General features: G+C 48.9%; 2 protein-coding genes across 4 annotated transcripts in view; one reads left to right on the top strand and one right to left on the bottom strand.

Moving 5' to 3' along the window:
• The window catches only part of ST7L (suppression of tumorigenicity 7 like), a 92,204-nt gene extending 86,601 nt beyond the window's left edge, over window positions 1–5,603 (top strand). The window contains exon 15 of one of the 3 annotated variants that reach the window (XM_043460313.1): window positions 5,548–5,603. In XM_043460313.1, coding sequence (XP_043316248.1) covers window positions 5,548–5,577 — 30 coding nt within the window. In that variant the 3' untranslated portion in view covers window positions 5,578–5,603. Of the gene's footprint in view, window positions 1–2,284; window positions 2,415–5,544 lie in introns of those variants that run through there. The other 2 variants (XM_043460315.1, XM_043460314.1) reach the window with 2 other exon arrangements.
• On the bottom strand, window positions 1,493–16,576 carry WNT2B (Wnt family member 2B). The gene is made up of 5 exons (XM_043460321.1): window positions 15,777–16,576; window positions 9,658–9,878; window positions 8,343–8,620; window positions 7,394–7,658; window positions 1,493–2,510 (listed from the first exon to the last, which is right to left on the bottom strand). The coding sequence occupies exons 1-5, from the start codon at window positions 15,965–15,967 to the stop codon at window positions 2,281–2,283; spliced, it is 1,185 nt and encodes a 394-aa protein (XP_043316256.1). The 5' UTR covers window positions 15,968–16,576; the 3' UTR covers window positions 1,493–2,280.
• Between the last annotated feature and the right edge of the window lie 54 nt (window positions 16,577–16,630).

The raw sequence follows: 16,630 nt of genomic DNA on the forward strand, positions 1-16,630 counted from the left end.
GCTATCATTTATGTGGTAACCTGGATATTCTACGAGCGCTGAAGCTGACTGGGACCTGAGAGCTCTTGCCTGTGGCCCAGCAGACCAGATGGCACCCCTTTGTAATTCATTCAACTCTGTTCTTGAGTCCAGCCTGTCTGTGACCCTTACCTTTCCACTACCTTAAAGCTTTCTTCCTCTTAATCCCAGCTCAAGATGTCAGAAACTCTTCTTTTCCCCTCCCTCTGCCCCCTCCCTAATCCCACCATTGGCTCATCAGTTATCCAGTTGACTCCATTCTGCAAGGAAGACATTCCCCTGGCCTGACTCACTCAGTCCTATTTCTCCACAGGAATCCCCTCACCACAGACCACAAGGGCCCTGACTAGCTCATGTTTTGTGTTAATGGATGTGAAACCGGAGCAAACCCCCTCACCAAAAGAAAAACCACCCTCAACTCTCCCACACAGGTCTCAGCAGGTTACACAAATATTAGTCCTATCATCCAAATAAATCTGCCCCCACGGCCCAGAGCTATGGGCTCCCCCATCCTCTTGCTGCCTGTGCAGAGAAAGCTGCTCCACAAACATGTGAGGACCCCAAGGGGTGCCAGAGAGGAATTAAGGGAAAGGGGTGTGTGTGCGCTGTATTCAGAATTCCCTGTGTAGTCTCCTTAATCTGCAGCCTGCTGTCAATACCTTACAGTCCCGAACTGAAGATTCTGAGAAGTCAGGATGTGCTAGACCAATTAGGGGCTTTGGTAAGAGGGTCTATTGGCTGGATTTGGGGGAAGAATTAAAACTCAATATCTGAGATAAGTTTACACCTTCATTTTAGAGATGAGAAGATAGAGGCTCAGAGAATTTGGGACTCTTGCTCAAAATATCATAACTGGTACAGCTGAGATTTTAGCCTAGGTATGTCATAAGTGCAAATTTCTACACCACTCTGCTCCTTTAAAATATCAACAGGCAAGAGACAACCACTGTCCAAGTCACATAAAAATAGGACATCATGATTTTGGGGACTCTGTGTCCTACCCTCCTCTGGCTTACTAAGCCTGCTATCTCTGGAGATGCCACTACTGCAAGCTTAGTTAGGAAGTGGGTAGTAGCTTAGAAGGAACTGTGCTATTTAAGCCAAATGTGGATTGAAGGATAATAATCACCAAGACTTGGAGAGTCACTAAATAAAAGATTTGTTGAATAAATGAGGAAAGGCTGCTTTCTAAGCTATATACCCCTTTGGCCCCAAGCCTCAGCTCTCCTTCCCTCTGTAACCACTGGATTCTGCTCCCAGCTTCAAAGGCTAGGATCCTCTCCTAAAAATTGCCAAAGCCAGAGATCTTTACCTGCCTAGTATACACTGATGCCTCATGTGGCCCTTGAGATCAGTCTTGTTACCCTCTCTCACCCTCCATGAGTCACATATCTTTTACTTAGAGTTTCCCAAACCTGGATGACCACCAGAATAATGCATGGAAAGTTTAAAAAAAGTAAAAATCCCAAGAGTAACCAAATTACTCCTTCTTAGGAGTGTTCTAGGATGTTCTAATGATCTGTTAGCCTGACACTGCATGCAACTCAGTTTACACAGGCAGCAAGGGAGCAAAAGAGGCAGTGCTGGCGTATACAGGTTGAAAAGGAGAGATTGGAAGAGAATGTATGTTTGTATAGTTGTATAATTTTTTTTTCTCCTACAAAACACAGCAGTTTACAAACATATGAGCATGAGAATGGAACCTTGTCCACTATGGCTAACTCATATCTAGCAATCCCAGGGTCTTGATAATGGGAGAATGTTGCAGAGTTTCTTTTGGGGTATCAGGCAGTTAGCTCACACTGACCCAGGGAAGAGATATGTGGTTTCATCTCTGTCCCATCTGCCCTTGGCCAGGTAGGAAGAGAAGTTCTCTCCAGGTACCCTTTCTCCTGCACACACAAGAAGTATCAGGAAGCCAATGCAAGGGAAGGGGGGAATGAGCCTTGACCATGTGCTTTAGTGCAACTCATATCGCTCTGCAGACTCCCACCTCTTCCACTCTCCCTTCTAGCCTCCAGAGTGGGGAGTCAGGGAGCCGCTCGGTTTTTTTTTTTTTTTTTATAATACATCCCCTGTCAACTCCTTCCTAGGGCTAAGGAACCAGCTAGGACACCAGGGTCCCTCTGGAGTGTTCTCCAAGTCCTTAAATAGAAGCTGTAGCAGCCCAGGGTTGAGGGTGGAGGAAGGTGTGCATGCAAAGATCTTGTGCTTTTGAATCAGGAGGTTTGAAGTGGAGGGATGAGTGAGGTATTTTTGTGTTCAGGTCTGATCCAGCCACTCTGCCTTCTTGGGGGCCTTGCAAGTATGGACGTCCACAGTGTTTCTGCACTCCTTGCACCGCACAGCACAGCACCAGTGGAATTTGCACTCACACTGGGTGACGCGGGTAACTCGGGTTGTGTCATACCCTCGGCCGCAGCACATGATTTCACAACCGTCTGTCCCTTTAGATGTCTTGCTACAGACTCGGCCTGCAGTGCCTAGGGAACCTGGGTTGGGGAAGAGAGAGTGAGAACCAAGTTACCTCTTACTTCAGCTGCTCTGGGTTCCCTTACCCACATCCTCATGAGGAAACCATAAAGAATCTCGTTTCCTGAAAATATACCCACTAGCCAAAATGACCATCTCATTGCCCTCTGCACCAGGCCTATTTCCTCCCACCATCAAGGCTCCCCAAAGACCACTGACTTTTCCTGCAGTGCATTCCCTACCAATACATATCTCCATATCCCCTGCAAAACTTAGCCTGAAAATGTAACTGTTAAAGCTGGGTGAAGGTTCTCTACTTGATGTGTGAAATTTTATATAATAAAAAGTTAAAAAACGTAACCTATAATTTATCTTTTCTAAGAAATCTTGCTACAACTTAGTTTATATTTCATTAAGTTGTACTATACGAGAAAGTAAAATTAAAAGCATAGGCCTGATGTCAAATTGTCTAGGATTAAAACCCAATTCTACACTTCTTAGCTAGGATGTCTAGCAAGTTAGTTAATAGCACCTAACTCAGTAGATGAAGTGTGTGTGTAAAAGTTGCTCAGTTGTGTCTGACTCTTTGTGACCCCATGGACTAGACAGTCCATGGAATTCTCCAGGCCAGAACACTGGAGTGGGTAGCCTTTTCCTTCTCCAGGGGATCTTCCCAACCCAGGGATCAAACCCAGGTCTCCTGCATTGCAGGCAGATTCTTTACAGGCTGAGCCACAAGGAAAACCCAAGAATATCTGATCATCTGAGGGGACAAACTGATAAGCATTCCTGGGAGGAGGCTTCTCCCTAAGGAATTCCTAAAGACTCCCTTGCCTTACCCCTTATAGTACCCCTTATGGTAGGAACTCTTGAAGGGTATGGATGGTATTACTCCCCCTGCAGAGAATGCTCACAATCTCATTCTGACTGATTTTTGCCAAAGAGATCCTGCCAAGAGATCACAAAATCCTAGAATTTTGGATAGGATGGATCCTAGAGAATATCTACTCTGGCCCTTTCCTGGAGATGGGAAAGTGACTAACCTGGGGGTTCAGAAAGGGTATAATAAATTAACTGGTTTCTACTAGTAGTCTCCACATTCCACTAAATACGGATAGAAAATACTAGTACTTCTATATTTTTTTAAATATTTAAAATATCTGCTTTGTGTCTTTTATGATGTACATGTTAGTACAGTGAAACAGACATAATTCATAAGTAAATATACATGTATTGGAGGTACACGCTCAAATTTTTTTAATCATAGGCGTATACAAACCAAAACACTAGGGACCACTGCTCTAGAGTGTGGAGTGACTAGATCTACTTTATATGTTTTCCGAGTAACTCCAGGAGTTAGGTCCTAATGCTCTTGTACACCAGAAGCCTCTTCAATATTCTGGAGCTGAAGCTGGCCTATGTAGTAGCCATTAGCCAATTGTGGTCATTTAGATTTAAGTTAAAATTAGGGCTTCCCCAACCTAGATGTCCATCGGCAGATGAATGGATAAGAGAGCTGTGGTACATATACACAATGGAATATTACTCAGCCATTAAAAAGAATGCATTTGATTCCGTTCTAATGAGGTGGATGAAATTGGAGCCTATTATACAGAGCGAAGTAGTCAGAAAAACACCAATACAGTATATTAATGCATATATATGGAATTTAGAAAGATGGTAACGATGACCCTATATGTGAGACGGTGAAAGAGATACAAATGTAAAGAACAGACTTTTGGACTCTCTGGGAGAAGGTGAGGGTGGGATGATTTGAAAGAATAGCATTGAAACATGTATATTATCATATGTGAAATAGATCGCCAGTCCAGGTTTGATGCATGATACAGGGAGCTCAGGGCTGGTGCACTGGGATGACCCTGAGGGATGGGATGGGGAGGGAGGTGGGAGGGGGGTTCAGGTTGGGGAACACATGTACACCATGACTGATTCACGTCAATGTATGGCAAAACCCACTACAACACTGTAAAGTAATTAGCCTCCAATTAAAAAAAAAAAACCACTCATGGAACTAAAAAAAAAAATCAGGGCTTCCCTGGTGACTCAGTCGGTAAAGAATCTGCCTGCAATTCAGGAGACCAGGGTTCGATCCCTGGGTCGAGAAGGTCCCCTGAAGAAGGAAATGGCAACCCACTCCAGTATTCTTATCTGGAAAATCCCATGGACAGAGGAGCCTGGCTGGCTAAGTTCATGGGGTCACAAAGAGTTGGGACACGATGTAGCGACTAAACCACAACTAAAAGTACATAAATTTTAATACTTAGTTCCTCAGTCACACTAGCTATATTTCAAGTGCTCAGTAATCACACATAACTAAATGGTTATTGTACTGAAGAGCACAGATGTCGAGCATTTCTATCATCACAGAACGTTCAATAGGACTGTATTGCTTTAGAGGGAAATCCTGGATCCATACTCCCTTCTGGGATGACTTGTACCCTTTAAATTCCAGGCCCCACTCGGGTTTTATGAGATCTAATTTTATGCCTCTGAGAACAAACACCCCACACACATATGAGTCACCTTTCCTCCTGACTCCAAAGATCCTTCTCCAAAGGTGCATTTTAGGATGATAGCATAGGCTTACACCTGGGTGATGTATAACTATTTCTAGGCATTTAGAGAGTAACCCTCTGAATTATACCACATGGGAAGAAAACAAACTTGGTGATAGGAAATCACGACAGATGACACCACCCTTATGCTAGAAAGCAAAGAAGAACTAAAGAGCCTCTTGATGAATGTGAAAGAAGACAGTGAAAAAGTTGGCTTAAAACTCAACTTTAAAAAAACTAAGGTCACAGCATCCGGTCCCATCACTTCATGGCAAATAGATGGAGAAACAATGAAAACAGTGACAGACTTTATTTTGGGGGACTCCAAAATCACTGCAGATGGTGACTGTAGCCATGAAATTAAAAGATGCTTGCTCCTTGGAAGAAAAGCTATGACCAACCTAGACATCATATTAAAAAGCAGAGACATTACTTTGCCAACAAAGGTCCGTCTAATCAAAGCTACGGTTTTTTTCAGTAGTCATGTATGGATGTGACAGTTGGACCATAAAGAAAGCTGAGTGCCAAAGAATTGATGCTTTTGAACTGTGGTGTTGGAGAAGACTCTTGAGAGTCCCTTGGACTGCAAGGAGATCCAACCAGTCCATCCTAAAGGAAATCAGTCCTGAATATTCATTGGAAGGTCTGATGTTGAAGCTGAAACTCCAATACTTTGGTCACCTCATGCGAAGAACTGACTGACTGGAAAAGACCCTGATGCTGGGAAAGATTGAAGGCAGGAGGAGAAGGAGATGACAGAGGATGAGATGGTTGGATGGCATCACCTACTCGATGGACATGAGTTTGAGCAAGCTGCAGGAGTTGGTGATGGACAGGGAAGCCTGGCATGCTGCAGTCCATGGGGTCGCAAAGAGTTGGACATGACTGAGTAACTGAACTGAACTGAACTGACAGGAAATCACTAGGAGAATCAGAAGTGCTTCCTCAACCTTTTTTCTCCTGAAAGTGAAAGTGTTAGTCACTCAGTCATTTCCGATGCTTTGCAACCCCATGGACTATAACCTGCCAGGCTCCTGTGTCCAAGGGATTCTCCAGTCAAGAATACTGGAGTGGATAGCCATTCCTTTCTCCAGTGGATTTTCCCAACCCAGGGATCAAACCTGGGTCTCCTACATTGCAGGCAGATTCTTTACAGTCTGAGTCAACAGGGAAGCCCCTAGCACCCTTCAGAGTACACAGGCTACTTTTCTCTGTGACTTGGGTAGAGCTCCACCCTGTTTCTCTGCCCAGTTTTGCTCCTAGCCAATTGTCTGTCCACGAATGACAGTGATAGGTGAAAACAAATAGTGTGGAAGACAACCAAGGTTTTGGCTTCCCCTCACTGAAGTCCTGACTGCTGATACTACAGAGATGAGCCCGAGAGCCGTAAGAATAACCAGGGAAGAGCGGTTCTGTTACACTGCAGGTTGTACTTAGTTTAACCCATTTGAGCCTGAAATACAAGCCATGATGGTGACTTCCACTTTTCTAGGGAAATACTACATCACCTCCCAGCATTCCCAAGAATTCCACCACAAATATATGGAACAGATTCAAAAATGACTTGCTGCTTTCTGCTGACAGTCAGCCATTGGTAGGGATCTCCTCTCCCCTTGCTTCCCCAGTTCCACTTTAGAATTTTCACTGGCAGCACCCTGGATAAGCTCTCTCAGGGTCACTCATGGTCTATTTCCAGCCTATCTTTCTACCTTTAATCTCCCCTACCCCAAACCTTACTCAGTCAGGTTAACCTGCATTCTGCTTGTGGAACAGATCATGTGCTTTTCTACCTACCAGCCTACTCACGTGTAGAGAATATCTGCCTATCCTCCTCTCTAGCTATCCAGATAATCTCCACACTTCAAGAAACAACTTAAATGCGACACTTTCAAATAAACTTTATTTGATCTCTTTTGCAGTTGCATTGTCTACCTGTTATCTCTCATTTCTTTAGCTAGATTGTAAAGAGCCAAAACTCGGTCTGCATCTTATGCCTCTGCATAGCCCATACATTAGCTTGGTACTGAAATGGGTGAATCATTCAAACATTCACCAAGCAGTAACTATTGTATCCCAGATGCTGGGAATATAAAGGAATGATAGATGACCTCAGGTCTCAGGGAGCTAAGTGTCCTCTCCACTCTAGGCAGCTTTGGGCCTGGCAGACTGAGGCATAAATCAGTAATCTTATTATAAGATTATTCTCACATCTGACTGACTCCTCCAACATCCATCCCTAACTGCTGATGCTGAATGGACCATGATTAGCTAGAGGTGCCTGCACTAAGACCTGGGGCTCCATGTCCCTACCTGCTTTCCTTACTCACCTGCAGCCTTGTCCAAGACACAGTAGTCTGGGGAGTTGTCAAAGTAGACCAGGTCAGTCCGGGTAGCACGGCGATAGCCTTGGCGAGCTGCTGTGAAGTTTGCACCATCCTGGGTGGCCGTGACTTGCACAGCCCCGTCATAGCGCCGCCGCAGGTAGTCACCTGTGCGGCGGAAATCTGAGAGCGCGCGCCAGCAGGTACGCAGAGTACAGGAGCCACTCACGCCATGGCACTTACACTCCAGCTTCAGAAACCGCCGCACAGCCTGGAAGGTGGGGACGCAGTGAGGGGAAAAGCAGTCAGGATACTTTGTGGTCATCCCTGGTACCAAACGCATGAGGGCCCTGAGCTCTGCTGGCCCTGGTTGGCTGGTGGAGCCGTCGGTTCTTCTGTTCTCTCCCCAGTCAGGTCACACCCATTCTTCCTGACCAGATTCTTCCAGGAAACCTTCCTAGACCAACAGTGCTTTTATGTTCATGAAAGCCCATTTGAACTTTCAAGCCCCAGGATTCTGTTCATAGCTATGGGACATCCTCTATTTTTCTTATGTTTCAGAGTTCAAGGTACCATGCCTTCTGCTTTTGTGGCATGTCATTTTCCAGCACAGTGCTAGGCATATAGGTGGTGCTCAAAGGCCAGTGCACTGACTGGAATAAGCTCTAATCCTCCTCAGACTTGAGGAGGTGATTCTTTTCTTTCTTTAGAAGTTATTTCCCTTCTTTTCTCCACCTTTCCTTAATTCCCACCTATGTGAAGACTCTTTATGCTCCAGGTTGAACCTTGGCGTTCCCAAAGGTCCCTTGCATTTACTGCTCCTCTTCCAAGGGTTGGGGCTTTTGGAGGTAATCTAGAAGCCTTCAGCCCTTCTACCTTCACATTCACTCCATGATCATAGATACTGGCCATCCCCAGAAAATACGAATGTACATGCAGAGACATGAGTACTGACCGTGCGACCACAGCGATTGTTATGTAAGTTCATGAGAGCCCGGGCATCCTTAAGCCTCTTCTCCTTGGCATCCACGAAGGCCTTGGCAAAGCGAACACCATAGTGGATGTTGTCACTGCAGCCACCCCAGTCAAAGTCCCCACGCTGGTCATGGTGTCGGCCACGGGTATAGGGGTCACAGCTGCACACACTCAGCTCACCCTGGCTACAGGCACGAGTGATAGCATGGACCACCCCTGCTGATGAGATGGCATATACAAATGCTGCCTCCCGGCTACCTAGAGAGAGAAAAGGAGAAGTGTATTTCAGGAAAGAGGCCGACGTCTGTCCCCTTCTTCAGCCCACACAACCTCCAACTCTAAAACCTCTTTTCCTTTTCTTTACCAGGGAAACCCCTATACTTCCTTTATTCAGAGTACCCTTCCCTTCTGAGAACGTTCCCCAGAGTGTCTGACCTCTTCCCCTCAGCCTTCACAACTCTCTATCTACTTCTTTGTACATGTGACCTCTTGGGCTGACCTGTACTCCTGCATCCTTCCAAACTCCCTGGATCCAGCCATTGAAAACTTTCACAGTGAATCATTCCCTCCCACTGAGTGCCAACCCCTGCTTAGTAAAGTCAGCCTCAGTCCACATTCCAGGCCTTTTCAGACCCACTCTGCTGGACAGTTCCCCTACAATGGAGCCCCCAGCCCAGGGGTCATCCTATTTGAAGAGATAGGCTACTTTCTCCAGCCAGCTTTCTTCCTTCCCTCCTCTTGGGGATTGATGAATCATCACTCTTGTCCCTCTGACACCTCCAGGGTCTCATCTCATTCCCTTTCTCCTAGTTTACTGTTTAGCTCTGCTTAGCTCTTTTGCTGAGCCAAGTCCAAGCCGCTGACTTCCCAAATATTTACATATCACCTTTCTGTTTATCTCTTGCTCCCATTACTATAATGTTGGGAGTGTTGGGCTGAGGGCAGTGATGGTGTTGGTAAGAACAGAGCAGCCATTTCTAGTCCTCAGTCTTACAGTTCATGGGTGGAAGTCTGAAGGCTCGGGGGTTGGGGAGGGAAGGAAAAGGGAGGATGAAGGACGGAGGTACCAGGGAATGCTACTGCTCTGACCCGTCATCCCAGAACCCTGGGATTTAAAAGGGCCACTGACTTCATATCAAAGGTACTGAGGGTCTGTTTCCAGCTGTATCCTGGGCTCTGCCCACAGTTTTTACTCTTAATTATGAGGCAGAATGTAGGAAAGAGGCATTCCACCCACTACCCACTCACCACCCCAACCAAGCACAGGAAGAGAAGGAACGGGGAGAAGCCCCTACTTCTGAGCATGACGCGGCCAAAGACAGTGTGGTCCCGGTCCAGGGTGGTACAGTTCCAGCGATGGTGGCGGAACTGGTGCTGACACTCTCGGATCCATTCTCGGGCACCCTCGCCCACGGAGCGCATGATGTCTGGGTAACGCTGGCACAACTGCCGCTGCCGGCTCACCAGCCCAGGGATGTTGTCACAGATCACACGGGCCCCTAGTGCCCCGATGTACCTGCAAGGTGGAGATGGCCCCGTCAGAGCATCCGGCTTTATTCTGCAATCCGGGGGCTGAGGGTGGCAGGGGGTGGGGGGTGGGGGAGTAACGAGGGGAAAGGTTTGGCATTCAGGCCTTTAGAGGTTCCTTCCCCCTCCTCTAACCCATATTCCCCAAGGCCTCAGGGAAGAACCAATCCCCACAAGCCTTCAAGAAATAATCTGTTTCAGAGAGAGTAATTGAGTGGTCTCCCACCATCACCAGTTCCCCAGCCAAAACCCAAAGGGACACACACTCCCAAAACACAGGCCAGGCATGTGTCACGTACACAAGCTATGGGCATGTCACACAAACCCCACTGCCTGCTTATCTAATCAACATTAAGAGCCTCATGGAAAAAGAACAGAATTAGCGTCTGAGACAGCATTGTTACACCCACATGTCAGAGGCATGTCCTCCGTAGCTGGCTCATAAAGCATGGTTTGGGGGAAGAAGGATGGAGGTGGGGAGGGGTCAGTGGGAAGACAGATAAGTGGGCAGTTCTGAGTGATGTTTATAGCTCCAGTCAGACCCATATAGCTAAAAGTCCTCATTCCCAATGGTGAGGTCTGGGAAGGAAGACCCCCATCCCACTCTCTTCCCCATACCCTTTACTTCTATGTCCCATGACCTTTCTTAACTAATCAGTCTTTCAAAATCATCCTTCCCATTTTATAGGGCATAAGGTCCTGGATGAATCTGCATGGGCAGAGGGCTATTTGCAGTGGGACACCAAAGGCCAAGATTAAGCAACAGAGTGACACTCCCCATATTCCAGTCCCCAGTCTGCCTAGGTGAACAATTATAAGAAGATCAATTAGATTAGGAGAGCTACTAAAAGATATGTGGGTTGCTAGAGTCATTCTTAATTTTCTCCAGGAAGTGTTTTTTCTTCATTCAAACACAGTTAGCCCTAGACTCCACCACAAGCCTCAGGAAGAACATTTCAGAGAGAAGACAGGAGTTCATCATCACCTTTTCTCCCCACAAGGCCATTAAATGAGATCTGACCCATACACTCATTTCCCACTCCCTTTCTCTGTTTCCAGCACCGCCCTTGATTTGCTGGGAATTCTTTATTCTCCTGTCCTAACACATCAAGGGATGCCTTCATGCCCCTTTTCTGCACAGGTGGGGGCCCTGGAGGGTTGTTGCTGCTACAGACAGAAAAGATTTGATTTGAGCCGTGAATGAGCCTGTGGTTTGGGAAAGGCCCCAGAATGGGCCTAGAAGTGGGTGAGGAGAAGGGACGGCAGCCAGAGGGGAGAGGGAAAAGCTGGACTGCCCTGAGCTCTGTCCTCTGCAACACTTCCCCCTCCCCCTGCACTCGCAAACCCAGCCCTCACCCACAGACTGGATCACCACTGGTGACACCAACTCAAACAAACACAAGGAGGGCTGATGCTTGCCTCTTCTGGAACTCAGCAGAGCTGATGGGGCCCATCTGTCCCGGGGAGGGGTGAGAGGGCTGGTCCACCACTAGCAAATCCCATGGAATCAGCATCCCCAGTACTGTCCATCAGGGCAACAGCTTCCAGGAACAAACAAAATAAACACCCTGGCCTGGGCCAGGCCGGAAAGGGCTGCCTGACGCACAGCCGGGAGTTACACCCACTGCCGCGGTGCTTTGTTTGGAGAATCAAGACCGTTGGAGTTGGAGCCTGTCCCTGTCTCACCACCATTCTGCTTTCCCAGTTCAGCCCTGAGTACTGCTCTAGGCAATGGGTGTTTGTTTTTTTAACTGGGGCTTGGGAAGAGGGGGGGTTGGACGGGAATGGGAGACCAGTAATCCAGCCCTCATGAGACAGTCTGGAGTAGGGCAGGCCAAACTCTGGTAAAAAGTCCTTCCTGTGGTCTAACTTAACTCCACTCTGCTGCAGCCCACATCGGTTCTTCCTCGTTACATCCTCGCTGAGCGTGGGAACATCTGCTCAGTATCTCCTATGGGAAGATAATTTCCTTTACTACCACTCTTACCCCACCAAGTAGCTGCTTCGAGTGTCTGCAGACCAGGGCTTCCAATGGTCAACACCTGTAGTCAGTGTGGGGGCCTCCAACAAAGCAGCCTGAGGCCCACCCACCCCCATCTTCCTCTAAATTCAGCGTGTGCCTACAAGATGCCAACCATGTGCCAAGCACTGAGCTCAGCTGTTAGGGGCACAAAGATATTTAAGGCGTCTCCCAGCTGATGGGCCAGCAGAAATGCCCCTGACTCTCTAGCTCCGTTCCCCTTCCACAAGTTTTTACTTTCTTCTCAGCTTCCTGCTCCAGAATGCTCTCTTTGCCTGCCTTTGACCAGTTCCTATCCCTTCTTTTGACAAAGTGACTCATACCCTACTCTAGCTCCTTGCTACTCAGAGTGTGGTCCCCAGAACAGCAGCATCAGCATCTCCTGGGAACCTGTTAGAAATGCAGTGCCTCAGGCCCCGTTCCAGGCCTACTGAACTGACATTTTACCAACATCCCCAGGTGATTAGGACACGCTGCTCTTTGAAGGCAGGGATGTGTTTTGTTTTGTTCACTTCAGTATCTCCAGTACCTTGAACAATGTCTGGCACAAAGCAGGTACTCAATAATTTTTTGTTGAATAAAACAAAACCTGACTGCTCTGATTTATTCCCCAACTCCATACATAAGCATCATTTCAATTACAGCTTTACTCCTTGTTGACAGTGGAGATGTTTTAAGTTTGTATCTTTTTAATGAGGCCAGAGATCCTCTTTTTGTTTACTTCCTTTCTTTTACAGTCCTTAGTGTATGTACATGGTTTAACCCAGCCCATATTGGACTTTGAAGACAAGGATACAACTATTATCCTCCCTGAATATCTTAAGACAGTATCATTTATATGATACTTGACAGTTCACAAAACATTTTTCTCCACAAAAATCCTATGAGAGAGCTCCATTTTACAGGTGAAGAAACTGAGGTCAGGGAGATGAACAATACTCGGCGCTGTTCATCAGGGCTAGTCAAAGTAGAACTGGGGTGAACCAAGGACATCTGACTCCAAAGTCCAAGCTTATTTTCAATTCCAAGCATAAGAGAAGCACACGATGCTTAACCAGGCGTAGACCAATCAGGCTCTAAAACTGGTGTGAACTTGAATTTCTTACTATGCTCCTCCTATCCTTCAGTTTCTTCGTGTGTGAAATGGGGATAATATTATCTGTCTTGCTGGGTTATTTTAGGAATTGAAGAAGATTGTGCTTATAGGCATTTGGCCATAGTATCAGGAACTTAGGAAGGGCTCATTAAATAGCAGTTGTTGATAACTAATGTTAATGTTGGGGAATTCCCCAGGGGTGGGGAGGGTGCAGGTTGGGGAACTGAGATCCCAGAAGCCTGGTGGCAAGGCCAAAAAAAAAAAACCGCAATAATATTAATGTCACGATACCACTTTGTTCCTCTTTCTGTGAACCACAGTCCTGAATGCAGTCCTGCTCTTGTGATTCCTGACATCCAAGCCCCTGCAGAATACAGAATAGTACAGGGAGGCACATGCCAGGAGACCCCCATTTCTTGTTCTGTTTTTCTTGGTTAGAAGAGACCATCCGTTTTCTCCTCCACTTAAAGATCAGAAGAGGAAGGGAGGTTGGAGAGTTAGGGGAAGGGCTGTAAGGAAGATCAGATTGTTAACTGGTGATAGTGATGACATTCTGCTCCTGAGTGGAACATGGATACACACAGAGTCAACAGGCATCTATCTCTTCAGGGGGCTGTACAGAATATCAATCTAGCTGATTTTTTTTTTCCCTAAGGGAAAGAGATAATCACCTTGGGGGCCTGACCTGCCTTTGGAAAGCAGCTTTCTACTTTATCCCAGAAGTGATGACTACTGAGGCAGGCATCTGGGGCCTGCAGCTATGACCCCTATGAGGCAAGCAGAATGAAATGACCTTGCACTCACTGCCCATCCTGGCCCTGTTGCTGCCTTCCTCCATTTCACAGGGACTGCTGAATCCCTCCGTATCACCCACTCATCTGCTTTCCTCCCTCCCTAGCTAGCTCTTTCACCCAGGAGTTTTTCCAAAATCTTTAATATGAACCACATGGGGGGAGAGTAATAGAGGGAGAAGGGAAAAGAAAGGATAGCCAATGGGACAAAATGGGGACTCGGAAGAGCCCCAGTTAGGTGTTTAGGAACTGCTTAACCAGGATGCTGAAATTACCAGAGTGACACACTCTCACCTAAGCAGCAAGTGGACCAAGGCTGCCTCCCAAATTGGTAGGAAGCAATCAAGAGTCCCTAAAAGCAAACTGTTATCCGGGATGGATAAAGATGCACAGTGATCACTTCATTGTCTGTCTGCAAGGCCACTGAAGGCACAAGTCTCCAGCCAAAACCGAGCCCATGAAAGTAAAGGGTGGCTTTGATCTCACACAGAACTTTGAAGGGCTTTTCTCCTCATCCCCTTCTTCCTTTTCCTTTTCTAAAAGAATGTTTCAAGCCAGATGTAAGATATGGGCCTCCCTGCTCCCCCATCCAGAACCCCCCTCCTTGCCTTCCCCAACACTGTAGAGATAAAAAAGATCCCAAGGAGAGATTTTTCTGAAACAGGAAAACAGGGAGAGGGGGGCAGGGCGGGGGAAGATGGAGATGGAGAAAGACGCATCTTGAAATGATAGGAATCTGCGGCCCAAGCTCGCTAGCCCTTCAGCCAGCTACCCCTCACCCTTCTTCAGCCAAGATTCCAAATCCAGAGAGAAGCCACAGGGTGCAAGGGGGAAAGAGACCACACTCTGTGGAGGAGGTGGGGGTCTGGGGGGAGGGGCGGAGTAAGGAAAGGAAGGTGGGCACTGCATGGGTAGAAAGGGGTAGTAGCCCAGTCCAAGAGGCCAGTTTAATTGGGGGGTGAAGAGGAAAGACAAGACTACTGAGTCATTTCTCAGTCCCACTCTCCCCCTGCTCAGCCCCTAGGAGGTGGGGGAGGAGAGAGAGCAGCTCAGTTCTGGGAGAAAAAGATGGGTGCCATCTAGATTGGGGGCGGTGGTGGGGGGCGGGGGTGAAGAGAAAAAAACAGATACCCAGTGGAATTGTAATTCCTTCTGCCTCATTTGCCCTCATGTGAAATGCCTGGCGTCTAAGGCCTGCAAGAAATCTGAGGAGAGGATCTCTTAATGCTTTGACTCTATAAGCCTCTAGTTCTTAGAGGGGAAAAGATGGGAGATGGGCCCATCTAGAGAAGAAAAAGGAAGCAGAGAGGGAGATAAAGGTTCGATGTGAGATCCTCAAAACAGAGGCTGAAGACAAAATGTCTAAAGTATGCAAACCCAAGTAATCTGTTTGTTTCAGTTGTGGGAGTTAATGGGGTAGTTTTTGCCTTAATTCCATTTCTAAACTTTGCACTGGGTACCCCTGCCTCATCCGAGCCTTACTGCGTGGTGGGGTGAGGGTCGACCAACGAGAGGCTCGTCCAAGCTTGCCAGCTGCCTCTTTCTCTACCTCCCGAGGGCAGGCGGGGGACAACCTCAGGGGATCAGAGAGTTCTCTTGGACGGCCACCGCGGCCCCAGATGGGCGACTGGTCCCTTGAATCCATCCTGAGAGAAACTCGTAAGGTAGCTTTTGCCCTACGAGAACTGAGCTGAAATAGAGGAGGTCTGAGAAGCCTCGATTACCCCGCGTCCCTGCTGCAAACACCTAGCGCCCTCATCGCCGGACGGGGAAGGAGCGGCGCCACCTTACCCACTCCCCATGCCCCTGCGCCCCTTGGCGACTTCAGTGACAGTCGAGCCCGGATCGTCTCTAATTCCCGTTACAGCGACAACCTGGTCTCCTGAGCAGCGGGGGGCCGGGAGCTGTATCTTCCCTTTGCGCGCGTCTGGCCTCTCTAACCCAGTACCTCACCCTCCCAAGCCCGAGAGCCACACTCACCACCAGGACGTGTCTACGCGGGCCGGCAGCGTCAGCAGCAGTAGCAGCAACAGAAGGCAGGCAAGACTTAGGCGGGCCGAAGCCCGAGAGCCGTCGGGGGCCGTGGATCTGGGAGCGGACTCGGGGACAGGGGCGCGGACGCGTCGAAGGGGTAGCTGCGCGGCTTCCTCCGCACCACCCGGCCTCAGCATAGCTCCCCGAAGACTCCCGCCACGCGGCCCGGAGGGGCGTGGACGGGGCACCGGCTGAGGGTAGTCAGGCTGCTCCTACTTCACCCCCCTGGGGGGCCATAAGTCTCGCCGCCGCCCGGGGACCTAAGGGCACCTAGAGTCCAGGAGCCGGGGCGCCAGGTCCGGGAGAGGGGCGCAGGGAGCGGCGTCTGGAAGCCGATGACACCGCGCTGAACTCGGGATCTGGGGCGAGCTGCCCGGGCAGGGATGCGGTGTCAGGGGGTCGGCGGCGCGGAGTGGGGCTGCGGACAGAGTGTGCGGACAGCCCCTCCGGCCGCGGGCTCTCATTGGACGGCGCGGGGCGGGGCCGAAGCCCCGGACACGCGCGGCCCTGAGGGCGGCTCCGCCCGCGCCAGCTCCCGGCGCTCAGCGGCGCCCTAGGTGTGGCGGCCGCCTCCGCCCCTCGGCGCCCCTAGCACCGCGCCGCGCCCCCACCTGCTCGGGACTGACTGGGCGCAGTGGCGCCCTTCTGCTCCCCGAGCACCCAGCCCCTGCCCACGCCGCGCCACCGGGTCCTAGCGCCCTGCATTCGGCAACCCCAGCCTCCGTGGGTGATGGCCAGGGGGCCCGGGGGAGGGGAGCTGCAGACACTTTCCCCTACAGTCATCTAACCTACAGTGACCC

This window comes from Cervus canadensis, chromosome 2 (assembly GCF_019320065.1).
Source record: "Cervus canadensis isolate Bull #8, Minnesota chromosome 2, ASM1932006v1, whole genome shotgun sequence".
NCBI lineage: Eukaryota > Metazoa > Chordata > Mammalia > Artiodactyla > Cervidae > Cervus > Cervus canadensis.

Excerpts from the sequence above, each read along its gene's own strand:
- WNT2B (XM_043460321.1), bottom strand. The coding sequence starts at position 15,967 with ATGCTGAGGCCGGGTGGTGCGGAGGAAGCCGCGCAGCTACCCCTTCGA. Across the intron at positions 8,621-9,657 it reads TGGCCGCGTCATGCTCAGAA|GTAGCCGGGAGGCAGCATTT; the intron begins GTAGGGGCTTCT and ends TTCTCTCTCTAG. Across the intron at positions 7,659-8,342 it reads ACAATCGCTGTGGTCGCACG|GCTGTGCGGCGGTTTCTGAA; the intron begins GTCAGTACTCAT and ends CCCACCTTCCAG.